We start from the raw sequence: 13,972 nt of genomic DNA on the forward strand, positions 1-13,972 counted from the left end.
CGTGCGCGCGCGCGCATGTGTGTGTGTGTGTGTGTGTGTGTGTGTGTAATTTTCACACGTGACAATGATTTTATTACTTTAGGGTGATAAATGTCAGCGTTATATTATTAAATAATTTACTTAGAGCATTTTATATCAGTTATGCTTCCAGTTTGATGTATTTACATAATTCAACGTGAAACTCTATAATTCGTATATTTCAAATATAACTGTTTCTGAACAACAGTAAATCCTTACATTATTTACCGATAACGAAAATTCTATATAATTCTATCTCACTGTATACACACCTGATGTTAATTATTCTAGTCTCGTACACCGCATGTACATGACGCTCTTTAATGGTTTCAAAATAAGACCCTTGTAGCTTAATAATTTTTCGCTTTAAACGTGATTTGATTTTCTTTCTTTAGCGTTAGAAATAACAAAAATTCCTTTGTATTTCTTAAAAAATATTCTTTCGAGAATATAAGACAGCTATGTAATCTCTATGAATGAAAAATATGAGAGAATATATACGCAACAAATAATAGGCACAAACTAAAGAGAAATGAAGTAAAATGTGCATACGAATACATATAAAGTTGTAAAAAGTGAAATTCGATAATTAAACCGACAAATCTAATTTGTTATTAAAATACTTTTCAAGTCACATATAGTATCTAAAAGACAGTAAATTTACATTTTATTCAAACGTAATGCTTAATGATTTATCAGTATTATGTATCAGAATGATTATATACTCATTTATTTATACGATTCAACTAAAATAGAATAAGGCACAAGCTACGAGAAATCTTGTCGGATATCTAAATTTACACAACATTTTGCACATGATGGATCGCTTGAAATAGGCGATGTTAATTATTCGTATATCGAACAAGCCGTTAACGAAGCCATAAATTATGTATAGAAAAGAGACCTGAGAAAGTTTTTATTCAACACTAAAAAGCAGTTTACGTTAACAACTTTAAAATACAACTTTTGAACGCGGAGAATTATTCTCTAGAAGAATTATATTACTTCGTAATAATATAATAAAAAGGGGAGTTTAATTAATAATAATGTTTAAATTATAATGAAGTAATATCGTTCTTAATTACGCGTTGAAATAAATTGATGGAAATGAGTATCACTTATTTAACGTCGACGAGAAAAATTTTTCTCCCTCACCAACAGGTTGTTCCGTCGACTCGCGAGAAATTGGAAACTTAAAAAAAAAAAAGATACAACGTTTCCCTTATTCTTCCCTCTTTCCCTTAATTGAGCCTCATATTACATTTAGACTATTTAGTAAAGTATATGACTGCGACATAATTGTTAAATATTAACCATGACATTATTAATTCTACGATTATGAATTATTAAGTAAGGGATTATCTCTCCCTCTCTTTCTACACCTTTCTCGTATAGAAACTCCTATGACACGTCGAATAGCATGCATTTTTTATTTCAATTCTATAACGACACGCAGCATAATCACAGGAACTTTGACGGGCTCTCGTTCCCGATGGTACCGACCTTGTCGAGAAAGCGATCGCCCGCTCACTGTTCGAGCATCTTCGAACCACCACCACCGTTTATATCCACACCGATCCCTCTCGTTCACCCCCCTTCCCCCCTTCGCTCTGTGATTATACGAGGAATACCGCTTTCGCGCCCGAACGTCCGTCAGGTTCGATGCACTTACTTATCGGGGATGCACGCGCATTCGAGGAACGACGAGCAGCGAGCTTTACTTCGGCGAGCTCGGGGTGCGCACCGGCCGCGCGAATCGTTCGCTGGCGATCGCGTAACTGACCGAGAGCCGAGGGGAGAGATTCCGTCTATCCTTCCGATGGCCCGGGCTCCTGACTTGCGCCCCTCGCACCGAGGCGCAACATGTGGTAAACCGTGGGAAGGTAACATACACACGCGCGTCCCAGGCGTAGGTGAAGGCACGAGCGTGCACCACCGATAAGTGTGTGCCTCCTTCCTCCCGTCCTCCCCCAATCCCTGCCGACCCCCCGCGGCACCCTGCGCCGCGCTCCGCCGTCGCCGACCGCGCCGTGGGGTTGTGCGCGCGCGCGCGCACGCGCGCACGCACACGTACGCACACGTGCACGCACACTACTCGTTTGCGCGCGCTCGCGCACGTGCATCTCGAAAATCTGATGCGGTCTTTAGTCGAGTCCGACATTCGATCGCTTTTTTTTGGGGGCTTAGGTGATTTTTTTTTTTAAATTCTCTGGACGTGTAGCTCGCGTCTGTCGGTCGATAGAAGGTCGACGGCCTGCGCGGATCGTACGTTACGCGCAATTTTATCGTGTAATACAGGGTAGATTTTTCATAATCTCTCCGCAGGACTATCCTCTTATCACTTGAGTAATATTGATCTAAAAATTCTCGACATTTCCGAATAAAAGGGAAAATAACAAAAATCTATCCTTAAAAAAAAAAAAAATTATCAATAAATCGACTCTCACTTTCCGGTGAAAAATGTTTCATATAAAATTAGATATAAAATTTATATGTACAAAATATCTTCAAATATATTTATACTAATTCCTTTATTTGTAAAATTTGTTTGTTTGGTATAAAAAATAGTGATCAAATTGAAAAGACAGAAAATAATTAAAAAGATAATTCTTGCATTGTTTCTTTTACAAAACGTTAAATATGAAAAAATAAAAAAAATTGCCTTTGTTGTAATAATATGTATTTGTGATTTAAGGAAAACATATAATTATACATGAGCGATTTTTTCTCATTTTTCATGTTTAACTTTTTGTAAATAAAACTACGCAAAAATTATCTTTTTAATTAGTTTTTGTCTCTTCAGTACGATTATTATTTTTTGTATAAACAAAATTTTTTTAAAGCAATTAATATAAACTTAAAAGCAATTAATATAAATATATATGGAACATATTTCGTATATAATATATATTTGTGTAAAAAAATTTTTACCGGGTTAATTTTTTGTCAACTTGTTATTTAAATTATTATACAAAAAAAAAAAGTAGATAGGGAGCATCGTTCAGTTTGCATATGATTGTAACGGAAATGGATGGCAAATATTATTTTTTCGGCGAGGAAATTCGGAATATCGGACCGAAGATCGACGGTGGGGCTTATCGCGCCAAGTTAAAACAAAATCCCCATCGACACTGACGGATCGTCGCGGGGGGCGGCGGGGGCGGGGAGAGGGAGAGCGAGCTTTCTTCTCTCAACAACGCAAGGTGGCTGTATATCCGCGGGCGTTATTTCGTTCACGTCGGGGCGGCGCCTATCCGGCCAAACATTTCCATTCCACGAAGAATGCGTCCTGTGTCGAAATATATTTTCGTTCGCTTTGATTCCGCTTGGCGCTTTACGACGCTTTGTGACGTGAACGACTCTCTCCCCGCGCGAGCTTGCCTTATCTCTTCAAGGTTGCGCGAAACGTCGCTTTTCCGGGAAAATCCGGGTTTTCCCCGATCCTTTTAACGCTCCTCGGAACGCGCCTGGATTTCAACTCGCCGCGCACATAGACGCGTAGCGTGCACATGCATATACAAAGAGAACGAATTTAAAGTCGTGAAAGAAAAAAAAAGAAGAATATTCCGCAGCAGTAAAGATCGACCGGCTCTTTTTTTTTTTTCACGGACGGAAAAACGGTTTCGTGCACGGCGCGCGCCCTACGCCGCATCGGGCTCTAGGTATCGAATAAAACGTTGCTGCAGGTCAGTTTGATAGTATTGTATAACGGCGGCCGTGCCGCGAGGAGGGTCGATGACTGGTATTCGCGTGCTAGTCCTTCATGAGGAACAGGCTGCCGCCGCAGTAATCTGCAGGCACGTTCCCGATATAGATCTCCGTCGTGAAAAAAGTTGACGGGAGGGGAAGCGCGGGCTCGCGGATTTTAACCACCAGCGCACCACCCAGGTTATTTTAAATCCTAATATAAGTAGAACTTGTCACGAAAGTGAGAGAGAGAGAGAGAGAGAGAAAGAGACGGAGAGACTGATAATATATAACTTCGGAATTGGCTGCCGCGTCGCGGGAAGCCGCTGACGAGAGGCGCGTCTCATTACGTACGTACGTCTCGTTACGTCGGGAGCTTACGCGAAGCCTTTCCGTAAATCACACGCCAAAGTCGCTCCCGCCGGGAATAAGACTCGATATACATAATCCGTTTTACGGTTTCTCCCATGCGGCATCCCGTGCGGTTGCCGGCAACAGGATCGGGACGTCCGGGGTTAATCAAGAGCGATGGCGGGTGTCGTTATGCCTCCCCTCCCTCCTCCGAAAAGGATGTTTATCCGTCAGGTCCGTAGCCTCTTAGGATTGATGCATCGCCGATGTGTGTCGTCACATCGTATAATACGTCGAATTGAGAGAGACAAGTAGAGGGAGAAGGAGGGAGAGAGAGAGAGAGAGAGAGAGAGAGAGAGAGAGAGAGAGAGAGAGAGAGAGAGAGAGAGAGAGAGAATTTCGAAGAGAGATCGCCACGCTCGGCCGCACAACCCGCGGGGTTCTAAGAATATACCCACCTTCGACTACTACTTCGCGATTATACAAAGCTGCGACCTAATTTTAAAAGCGCTGCGTTTCCGAAGCGCGCTCGGCAACCGAGAGCCCGCGACGAGCTGATACCGGCGCGGATATGCATGCAGCTATACGCCGGCGTTAAGTCCGCGCGCCTGAGCCTCCTCCGCGCTCTTTGCCGAGGGATTAACGCCGGGAAGCGATAAGGCAAAACGCCTGGATGATGCGGCGTGGTGATTCCACCTACTTGGCGCTCTCTCTCTCACCCTTTCTCACCCCTGTCATTCCGACGGGACGCCTTCCGATGTAGGCGACTCACTCGCGAAATTAAACGCTCCCGCACAACGAGATATATCGATTCGACACGCTCCCGGAGTCTTACGAGCGAGTACAGTTTCGCGTGGTCGCATGCATCCCCGATTATGCGCGCGCGGTGTTCGTCATCCTGCTCCATCCCCCCGCGAGTTTCGCGAGCCAGAAAATATTTGCTCGTCGCGACAGCTCCATCTCCAGCGTTGTATCTCCCGTATACGTGTCCCTCTCTCGCGATCGACTAAATGGGAGTACTCCGCTCTCAAACACAGCACGGGAGATAATAACTTTCGAACGTACACGTAACATTCCGCGCTGGCTAGATAAAGAGGCTGATAAAAAAAATTGTCCAAACAATAGGGTGGGAGGGGGGGGCGGAGGAGAGAGGATTGTCAGTGTTAGTGGGTTATCCGGACGCGGCGCTCTAGCTGTACCGTACGAGGCACACGGGGTCCATATAAATCGATACTCCAGTACTTCGAACTGTCTCCGCGGACAGATACGAAGGCGAGAACGAGAGAAAGGCAGGCGGGAACGAGAAAAACGCCAGGGGGAGGAGAAAAATGAAAAACGAGGGACGTGGGCGCGTGCTCGCTGCTCTATTTAATAGCCGAACGGATAAAAAAAAAAAGTCATCGGCACGAGCGACGTTAACGAGTTTCATCTCTTTACGATTTCTGCTCGCAGAATTGTTCTCCCTGTGTATTTTTATGCTATCCTCCCCCTTCCTCCCCCCCTCCCCCTACCCTACCGCTCGCGCTCTCTCTTCTATCGCAACAATAAATCTTTTGTGTACCTTACGCTCTGCACCGCGCGATTTTATCGCTTTATTACATTCAAGGGCCAACGATTTTTATCTACTCATTATACGGAATACGGAAAGAATACGGTTCTGCTTAAGTGTGTCTAAAAATCTAGCGCTGGAATAATGAAAGGTTTAAAAATAATTTCTCTTCTTAGGTCAACGGAACAATTATGCGGAGGCTGGTTGCTGTATAGTATGTCGAAATTTTTTTGCAGCGCCGCTTATCATGCCTGAGCGGCCTTCGTAATTATACCTCATAATTATGGTGCAGCAAAAAATTATTTTTAGCTCTGTATCCAGCTGGATTTTCCGGCGCCTCGACCGAACCGCTTTTTTTTTCCCCCCGCGGTGTGGTAAACGCAACGCAATTTACCTTGCTATTTTGTAATCGTCGCGAATGAAATATTTATAAATAGAAAGAAGATAACATTTGTCGCTTGTGGTAAATATTGTTAAGGTGCAAAAACTATGACGTTTCCGTGGAGCGGAACTCTTTCAAACGTAAGACCCGCGCGCGGTAGGGCATGTACGTCGTAAATTTCAAGCTGCCAAGGCGGTAATACGAACAGATACGCCGGGGCCTCATACATTATTCAGGGAAAAAAACGGAGAAAGGTGTGAGGGAAGACGCAATATGAAGGGGCGCGTAAAATCTCGGGGAAATAGAGCTACGTTTCGAAATAATCGTATATATTTGTTTACGTGAATCGCGTGAATATCGGAATTGCGCTCGCTCTTACATATACGGAAAAGCGGGAATCTCTCCTGTCCTCGGCGCACGCGACACATCGCGTAATCACGATTGTCGAGTGGTGAATCCGGATTCCTCCGGACTATGTACAATATTTGCATGCCATCGAAATTAACGTGCTCCGCGGAACGGATTAACGGATTCGAACAAATTGAGCGAGAAATGCTGAAACGGCTTTTGCGACGCGTATTACGTCGTCGGTCGGGTCCGGTCGACGAGTTAGGAGAGATTAGTCGCTAATTGTGGCCGAACTAAAGCGGTCTCCATTCTGCGAGACCAGCCCCGCTTATCGGGGCTTAGCGTGGGAGGCACACACGTCGCTTCGCCCAAGTGTGCATATATAAATTCACGAGTTATGACTTTGTGTGTGTGCGCGCACAATCAGCGAGCGTTCCGAGCGATCGACGCGAGCGGAGGACACACCGACGACTTCGATCAAACTCCAATTATAACTTAATCAGATTAATTTGTTGGGTAATACCTGTGGAAAATAGGGAGGAAAGATTAGATTAGGGACAACGAATTATGCAATTAGAAATTTTACGTCGCTCCCCCTTCCCCCCCCTCCCCCTTCCCGCAATTCCAGTCGAATCAAGTTAACGAGCAGAGTTCGATCGAGGTCGATCCTACATACGAGGGTAAAAACGGATATGTAGCGCCAAGAGGAATCGGGTTCACCTCCGTCCGTTCGAAAAGAGACGTTGCTTCCGGCTCCACCTTATCGCACCTCGCTATCGTGGCTCTCCTCTCCCCTCCCTCCGAGGTCGAAGCTTTAGCACGGCTCGAGAGATAAAGCGTAACGATCGTTCACCATCGGTCTTTATCTACCAGTTAGCGCGGGCCATCGATATCTCGCCGCCGCGCCGAGCGCGTGTGCCCAATCTCGAAACTGTGTTACGCGGGCCGACGAGCGGCCGCGTCCTTAATATCGCCACCCCGCCCCCTGCCCCCGTTCCACCTGCGTTCGCCAAGCGGCGAATGGTGCCAGGTGCAACGACTGGTGGCCCGACGTTAGAGCGCGACATTAAACGCCGCGGCCGGCTGCCGCATTGCCGATGTCGTGCCGGCCGTAACCGCGCCGGCACGCGCGGGGTACGTGCACTTTTCTTCCTCCCCGCCGCCCCTTCCGCGCTCCCTCGACTCGTATTTCTCGTGCACCCTCGCCACCGTCGCCGCCGCCGCCGCCACCGCCGCCGGTACAGGCCACCGACTTTCTGTACCTTCAAGGGGTGGACGGCTTATCGACCTGATGCCAGTCAGGCCTACCACCCTTAATCCCGTGTTGACTTCAATCACATGTTGTTCTGATAAGCATTCGGAAATTGGACCTCGCTGATTCCTCGTTATCCTATTCGAGGATACGTCGAGCAAACATCCCTCCGGCTGCACGGTCACCGGGAGACCGTCGCCTCCCGAGATGGATGGCTACATAAACATCATTATCCCGACGAAAGAAATCCCCGAACGAATTTTCGTGGCGTTACAAGGGCTCGCAAAGCATACTGGAGTCTATACTCGCGGAGGGAGACAATCGATTTGTCATCGATCGAGAGTTTCGTCGAATCTCGTTTCGATCACTCGAAAGTATATAAGTAATGAAAAGATGAGAATTTAGAACCTTTTGTAATTAAAAATCGGATTAAAATACACCTCGTTAAAGCCTTATTAAATATCACGTAACGCTGTCCGTTCCTCAAGATCCCGCCGCGCCACTTTCCGCAACGAGTAACGAGCAACCCTCTCCCCCACCCCAATTGAAACGGATCACCGCCGTCGCGACGACAATAAATCGACGGAGTCGCGATCGCGCGAAATTGGAGCGTCGCGTTCGCGTGGATCGCCGTGTCGGGTTCCCCTTTCCTAATGGTACATCAATAGGAATAATACGAGGAAGTGTGCGCGATGCGGCGAAAGATACGTGCAGGCAGGTAGACCGCAGGGGAGGGAGTTTAACGACCCTACAACCCCCGCACAAGTAGCGGGATCGATGGTCTCCGTACTCCGGGGGGGCGAACTCTCATCCGTGCGGCGGCCCGGTTGTTTCCGCCGTGGGCCGTGTCCTACTTTCCGATCATCACGTTTCGCACCGTTTTGTTGCCCTACGGCTCCTGCTTTTCACGTTGTGTCGTGTCGTGTCACGGCATTGCACGACCCAATACCCTGACCCGACACATACACACACGAATCAACGTGGTTCCGCACGTTCACGGGATCGGCTAGATTATAAAAACCTGATCCGCTTCGTACACCGCTATTAATAGTTACAATAGCCAAAACTTGAACGGTTTCTATTTTAAAAGTACGATGTTATTTATGCAGAATTAGTTCGCTGATATATTATATACCGTCGCAATTAAAAAATATAAGTGAAATAAAAATTTTCAAACGTCAGAATAATCTTATTCTTGAGCACTCCTTAAATATTGCAATCAATTACTATTCTAGCTTAATAAACCGCGAAATATATCTCATTTATAAACATTTTGTATGCCATTTATTTCATTCTTGTGTTATACCATTACAGGAGTGTAGTGTTGCGTGAATATATCAGTTTATGTGGACTGCTTATTATCAGTAAAAATATGGTATATAACATAGGAATGAAACGTGCTAAGAGCGCAGATATGTAAACATTTTTTTCCATCGATCCAGATTAAAACAACTTATGTACATTTAATTACAAAATATATATAATACATTAAATCGATAAATATATCTTAATTTTGTCTCTTATCCAACGCAAAAAATTTTAAATAGACAACTTTTGGTGTTTTTACAAGAGAACATGACTTAGATAATTTTTGACATCGAAAACTTTAGACCCTGTGCCACGTAATTAACAATTTTCAAAACAAAACCATATTCATTTATGTTATGATCATATATATCACGATTTTTTGGCAAGCGCTCGTTGCATTTGTATACATGTGCAAACTCTTGACGTAAGTATCGTGTATATTACAAGATCTAAAAATGTATTTTTGCATAAATTCACTGTTCTTTAAAATTGTATGCACTTCTATCAAAGTATTTGTGATTTATCATTTGATCATTCTTGATTTAATAAAGCGTTATCTTGTGAGTAAAAAATCACATACATTATGCGGCAGTAATATTCAACACGCATGCAAAAGGAACATGTATATTTCTTTAAAAGATTTAGGAAATTCAACCAACGGCGACGTAATCAGTTTCCTCTAAAAGATTTCGATTAAAAATATTTCATATAGTATTACCTTTATCTTTGCATTTTAACACGATTATTTTCCGAGTTGTCATACTTTTTACATTAAGCAAAGCTTTTTTTTTTCTTTTTATTTTGCAAGAGATGTTAGGATGTAATATTTTAAGCTTTGCTTGTATTAAGTCAGTTATTTAAATAAATTCATGATTTTGATTTGCCATAATGCTTGCCTGGTTACTACCTTTATACTAATAACGCACTAGAAAATTATTCCCATCTAGATAGTATCTTTGATACTTTAAAATAATTAGTTTGTAACGTTATACGTATATAAATTTACTGTTTCAGTATTGAGTTACTAGTTACTAAGTTACTAAAAAAATCGTAGCAACGTTCTCGATCATGCCTATCACATTATGCATATAATTACCTCGTATATAGTTTCACGTCTACATATCGAGATCGAATATCAGATCGTTCTTAAATTCCAACTGAACTTCATCTTTCGTCGCTTTAATCGAGACATCGGCTTGAACATCTTCGGTGGAATTTTCCTCAAAGCTGGATTTACGCTTATGCAAAGAATGTTTATTATTGGTGTTCGATTTCGCGATCTCAATATTGGCGGTTTTTTGTTGCTGCAAATGCTTATCTCTGGCAAGTATAGGTTTCACGTTCTCAGAAGTATCCTCACTCGAAGAACGCTTATAATCCATTTTATACTTGTCACGCTCTTCAGTTTCAGAATTCTCACTTTCGCTTAGTCGGCGATCGTGCGCGCGTTTCTTATTGCGTAGTTTACGTTGATTCTTCTTTCGCTGTCCAAGAATACTCGAATTGGTTCTAAAAAAAAGAAGAAAGAAAATGATAAATGATTATCAGTAAATGATATCAGATCTTGTAAGAGCGATGTAGTTGAAAAACTTATAAGACAAACTATATTTTTTCCTCTCTTAAAAAGATAATTGTAGACTATGTTCTTTGTTACAATACCTAAATAATTGCCGTGAAACCACGTCATTAAATCGTACAGTCTTTTTCAAACTGGAACATTCCGATTCGGAATTGACGTCGTGCACGGAATCGTAATGATCGCACTGATAATCCGTGCACGATGCAGATAGGCTATTTTCATCGGCACTCGACTCGGACATGGACCGCGAGAAATCTCGAGCGCGACGTGACTTTAAAATTCCTTTCGAGTGTCTCACACTGCTGTTGCTGCTATTGCTTGCCAATTCATCTCCGCTGCTTTCTGAAACCGATCTGACTTTTTCGACGGCGTGCTTCTTCTCTTGTCGTCGCTTCACGACCCTCACGTTTTCCTCGTGTTCCTCTTCGTCATCAGAATCCTGCTGATTTTGATGAATATTTATGACAATGCCATCATCCTGCGGCTGCACAGATATGTGCCTTTCCACCTGCAGTTCATCTTTCGGAGAGAACTGTAAAAATATTTTACTCATTATAGACAGTATAATTCTTAATTTTTTTTTAATACGCAATACATTTAATGTTTTACCACCAATTCTTTAAATTTGTTTGTAAATGACACTGCTGTGGGTAGATCCTTTCCTTCCATGAATTCCGTGTCTACTCCAACGAAATATCGTGCTACATTCTCAATATCCTTCACTGTGACACTAAATACAACATTATTGTCCCATGGTTCGATCGTAAGATTTTCCGGCTCAATACAACCGTTTTCTATCTTAAAACACAATGAATAATATTGCGGAAAGAATCCAGTGCCCATGGATGTCAACAAGATATGTATACCTATGTTATTGTCTAAAATTTTGTGGCGTATCGCGTCTGGGTTCACGTTTTTCACATTTATAACAATGGCTAACTGATTATTGTAAATATTACAAGTATAAGCGGGAAGATTGTACTTAACATTAGGATTCATAAATGTGTCGTCGACGGTTTCCGTCGTGCTACTAGTCCGTAAGGCAGTATCCTCGCACTTGTCTGCCTTTTCCTCACTTGTTTTATTGACTTCTACATTTTTGCACGCGCTTTCACTAATCTCTTCCACTAACTGTACTTTCTTCTTAGATAAATCCTTCTTGTCATCCTCGGATGCTACTGGTACAGCATTGTTCTGATCATTATCAACCCTCATGTTGTCTACCCTATCTTTACCACTTAGTGGTATCGATGATTGAATCACTGGTAGAGTTACAATTAATTTTTTGTACTTCGGGTCAAATTTAGCGTTCCCGTTGTCTCCGTTGACAGGATATGGTAACGGGAGATCCAGCAGATATTTCGCAGGTTTCTCGCTCTTCAGAGTAAGGGATCGTTCATGTATGTCAAGCGTCGCATCGCTGGCGCTTTTTAACAGGGGCAGATCTATAGTGACCACCAATCTCTTGGGAATTGCAGCGAACATCTTTGCATCTCGGTCCAAACGGAAATCCTCCAGCTCCACATCAGACTGATGTTTCACAGAGAATTTTGGAGTGACATATGTCTCGTTCTCGAGCTTCTGCTGTTTGTCCTTGTAGTAGGTAGTAGTCGGTTGGGCACGTTGTGGCTTCTCCTCCCTCTGCTTCAACTGCTTCTCGCGACTCTCATCGTAGCTTGCCATTATCTTCTGATAAATCTCTGGCTCTATGTCCAGTGGTTCTTGTGGTGGAGTCTGCGAAGGTTTCCTGATCACTGTAGGATGTGTTATCCCCTTAAAGCTAATCTTGGGAAACTTTAGATTCTTCCTGTCCAACTTCACCTAGTGAGATGCAGACAAAAAAATTAGAAGCGCATATTAAAAACAGATATTGAATAAAGATACAATTACAACAAAGATAACATTGTTCTTTTTCCACACATCACAGAAACATTTTTGTACGATTTATTTTTTTCTTTCTTTCTCTCCCGTGTGAAAAGAAAAAAAAAGAACAAGAAGTTTAATCTTGAAACGTGAAAATAGAACAGGTTTATCAGGAAGAAAAGATAAAATCGTAGCGCAAGCTTGGATACACGAACCTTGAAGTTACTCTCCACGCCGTCCATCGCCGTGTTGTTGACGATCTCGCGGAAGCGCGTGTTCTTGGACGCCAGGTAGATGGTGTCCGGGTGGAAGACCACGTCGAACACCACGCACCGCACGTTCCTCTTGTCAAGGTCATCGCGGGGCGGTATCAGCGTGTACGGGATGGACCACTGCAGGCCGCGGTGACCCTGCTCATAGCTGGGCTGGCTGGTCGGGCGGGCGACGATGTCGTTCTTGCTGATGTTCAGGAAACACTTTTTCTCGCCGTTAACGCTAGTCTTAATGACGTAACCGGGCTCGGGGTTAACGAACGTCACGTCTACGCCCCGCTCCTTCTCGAGCTGGGTGATCTCCCTTTCATAGATCCTCCTGTTGTCCGGGTCGTTCACTTCCTCCGCGTACCCGATCAGCAGCTTGCGAAAGTCCTCTTGCTTCAGGCACTCGGTTAGATTCTGCAGTTCCTCGCGCGACACATCGAAATCCTCCCAGTTTTTCCCAGAGCGGTGCTCATACACGTCCATCTTACGTCGCGTGTTTACAAATAGACCCGTCGGTGTAGACTCGGTAGAGGGATCCGCAGAGAGTAGACAATACACACGTGGACCGCGGCGCCACCGTCTTGACCCGGCCGGTCTCTCGGCGCCGGCTCGCGCGAGAGGTCGATTTCAAACGCGTGGAAAGACTACTTCGTCTCCCGCACGGGCGAATTTGTCGAAAATGGATTTTGCACGAACGGCACGTCCGCTACGAATTTGACGAGAATCTAGAACAGCGGAACTATACGCAGCATCAGAATCCGTTACCGAACACGCTTGACAGATTTGACACGTTGACTGTAGGAGTATCAACCCAAATCTGTCGTCTTGTAATAATTTAAATGGCTTTGAAACAAAACAGTACAATTTTCCACTTAAATTATCAGAAAATTCGGACTTCAGATTCTCGAATTCTGTGTGCAATCTGTTGTCAGATGCCGCTGACAGAGCGGATTTAATCAGGAGAGTGGAGGGATTATAAAGGAGGGATTGAGATTCTTTTATAATAAAAATCTGTGAAACTTTGTTTACAAGGGTTTTTGGAATCGCTGATTATGAATCTACTATCAGATTTCCAAAATTCAAAATGGCAATATAGTAAACAAAAATGATAAATTTTAATATATTTTAATTAATAATTTCGAAACTCTGTTCATAATTGTTTTTTGATATATGATTCAAATTCGCAATTAATTAATTCAACTATTGACATTAAAAATAAAGAAAAAATAAGTAACGTCGAATGCGCCACGTTTTCGTGACTCTTGTTTTAACTGAGAGCGGTTTCCTTTTACGAAATGATGAAAAAAACGCGTAGAAAGATGTAGTCTTTTAATTTACTATTTCAATCTGCCATAGTGGATCCGCCATATTTACC

At 43.4% G+C, this 13,972-nt stretch overlaps 2 protein-coding genes across 7 annotated transcripts in view; both read right to left on the reverse strand.

Moving 5' to 3' along the window:
- LOC105835543 (potassium voltage-gated channel subfamily H member 8) overlaps positions 1 to 1,911 on the reverse strand; it is a 33,354-nt gene extending 31,443 nt beyond the window's left edge. For 3 of the 5 annotated variants that reach the window (XM_012678940.3, XM_012678941.3, XM_012678942.3), the window contains exon 1: positions 1,522 to 1,911. The gene's annotated coding sequence lies outside the window, so the exon portion shown is untranslated. The remainder of the gene's footprint in view (positions 1 to 1,521) is intronic. The other 2 variants (XM_012678938.3, XM_012678939.3) reach the window with 2 other exon arrangements.
- A 6,934-nt stretch (positions 1,912 to 8,845) lies between these two features.
- On the reverse strand, positions 8,846 to 13,493 carry LOC105828155 (protein kintoun). 2 transcript variants are annotated; one of them, XM_036294143.1, is made up of 4 exons: positions 12,553 to 13,493; positions 11,087 to 12,295; positions 10,555 to 11,006; positions 8,846 to 10,404 (listed from the first exon to the last, which is right to left on the reverse strand). In XM_036294143.1, the coding sequence occupies exons 1-4, from the start codon at positions 13,078 to 13,080 to the stop codon at positions 10,011 to 10,013; spliced, it is 2,583 nt and encodes an 860-aa protein (XP_036150036.1). In that variant the 5' UTR covers positions 13,081 to 13,493; the 3' UTR covers positions 8,846 to 10,010. The 2 variants fall into 2 exon arrangements, with proteins under 2 accessions (XP_036150036.1, XP_012521826.2); XM_012666372.3 differs by having other exon boundaries at positions 11,084 to 12,295; positions 12,553 to 13,490.
- Between the last annotated feature and the right edge of the window lie 479 nt (positions 13,494 to 13,972).

The sequence above is a fragment of the Monomorium pharaonis genome, chromosome 11 (genome assembly GCF_013373865.1).
Source record: "Monomorium pharaonis isolate MP-MQ-018 chromosome 11, ASM1337386v2, whole genome shotgun sequence".
In the NCBI taxonomy this organism is placed as follows: domain Eukaryota; kingdom Metazoa; phylum Arthropoda; class Insecta; order Hymenoptera; family Formicidae; genus Monomorium; species Monomorium pharaonis.

What these genes read in the sequence shown, in the direction of transcription:
- LOC105828155 (XM_012666372.3), bottom strand. Translation starts at nt 13,080, where the DNA reads ATGGACGTGTATGAGCACCGCTCTGGGAAAAACTGGGAGGATTTCGAT. An exon ending in GCGTGGAGAGTAACTTCAAG is followed by an intron (nt 12,296 to 12,552) that starts GTTCGTGTATCC and finishes GCATCTCACTAG; the next exon opens with GTGAAGTTGGACAGGAAGAA. An exon ending in GTTTCACGGCAATTATTTAG is followed by an intron (nt 10,405 to 10,554) that starts GTATTGTAACAA and finishes TCTTTTTTTTAG; the next exon opens with AACCAATTCGAGTATTCTTG.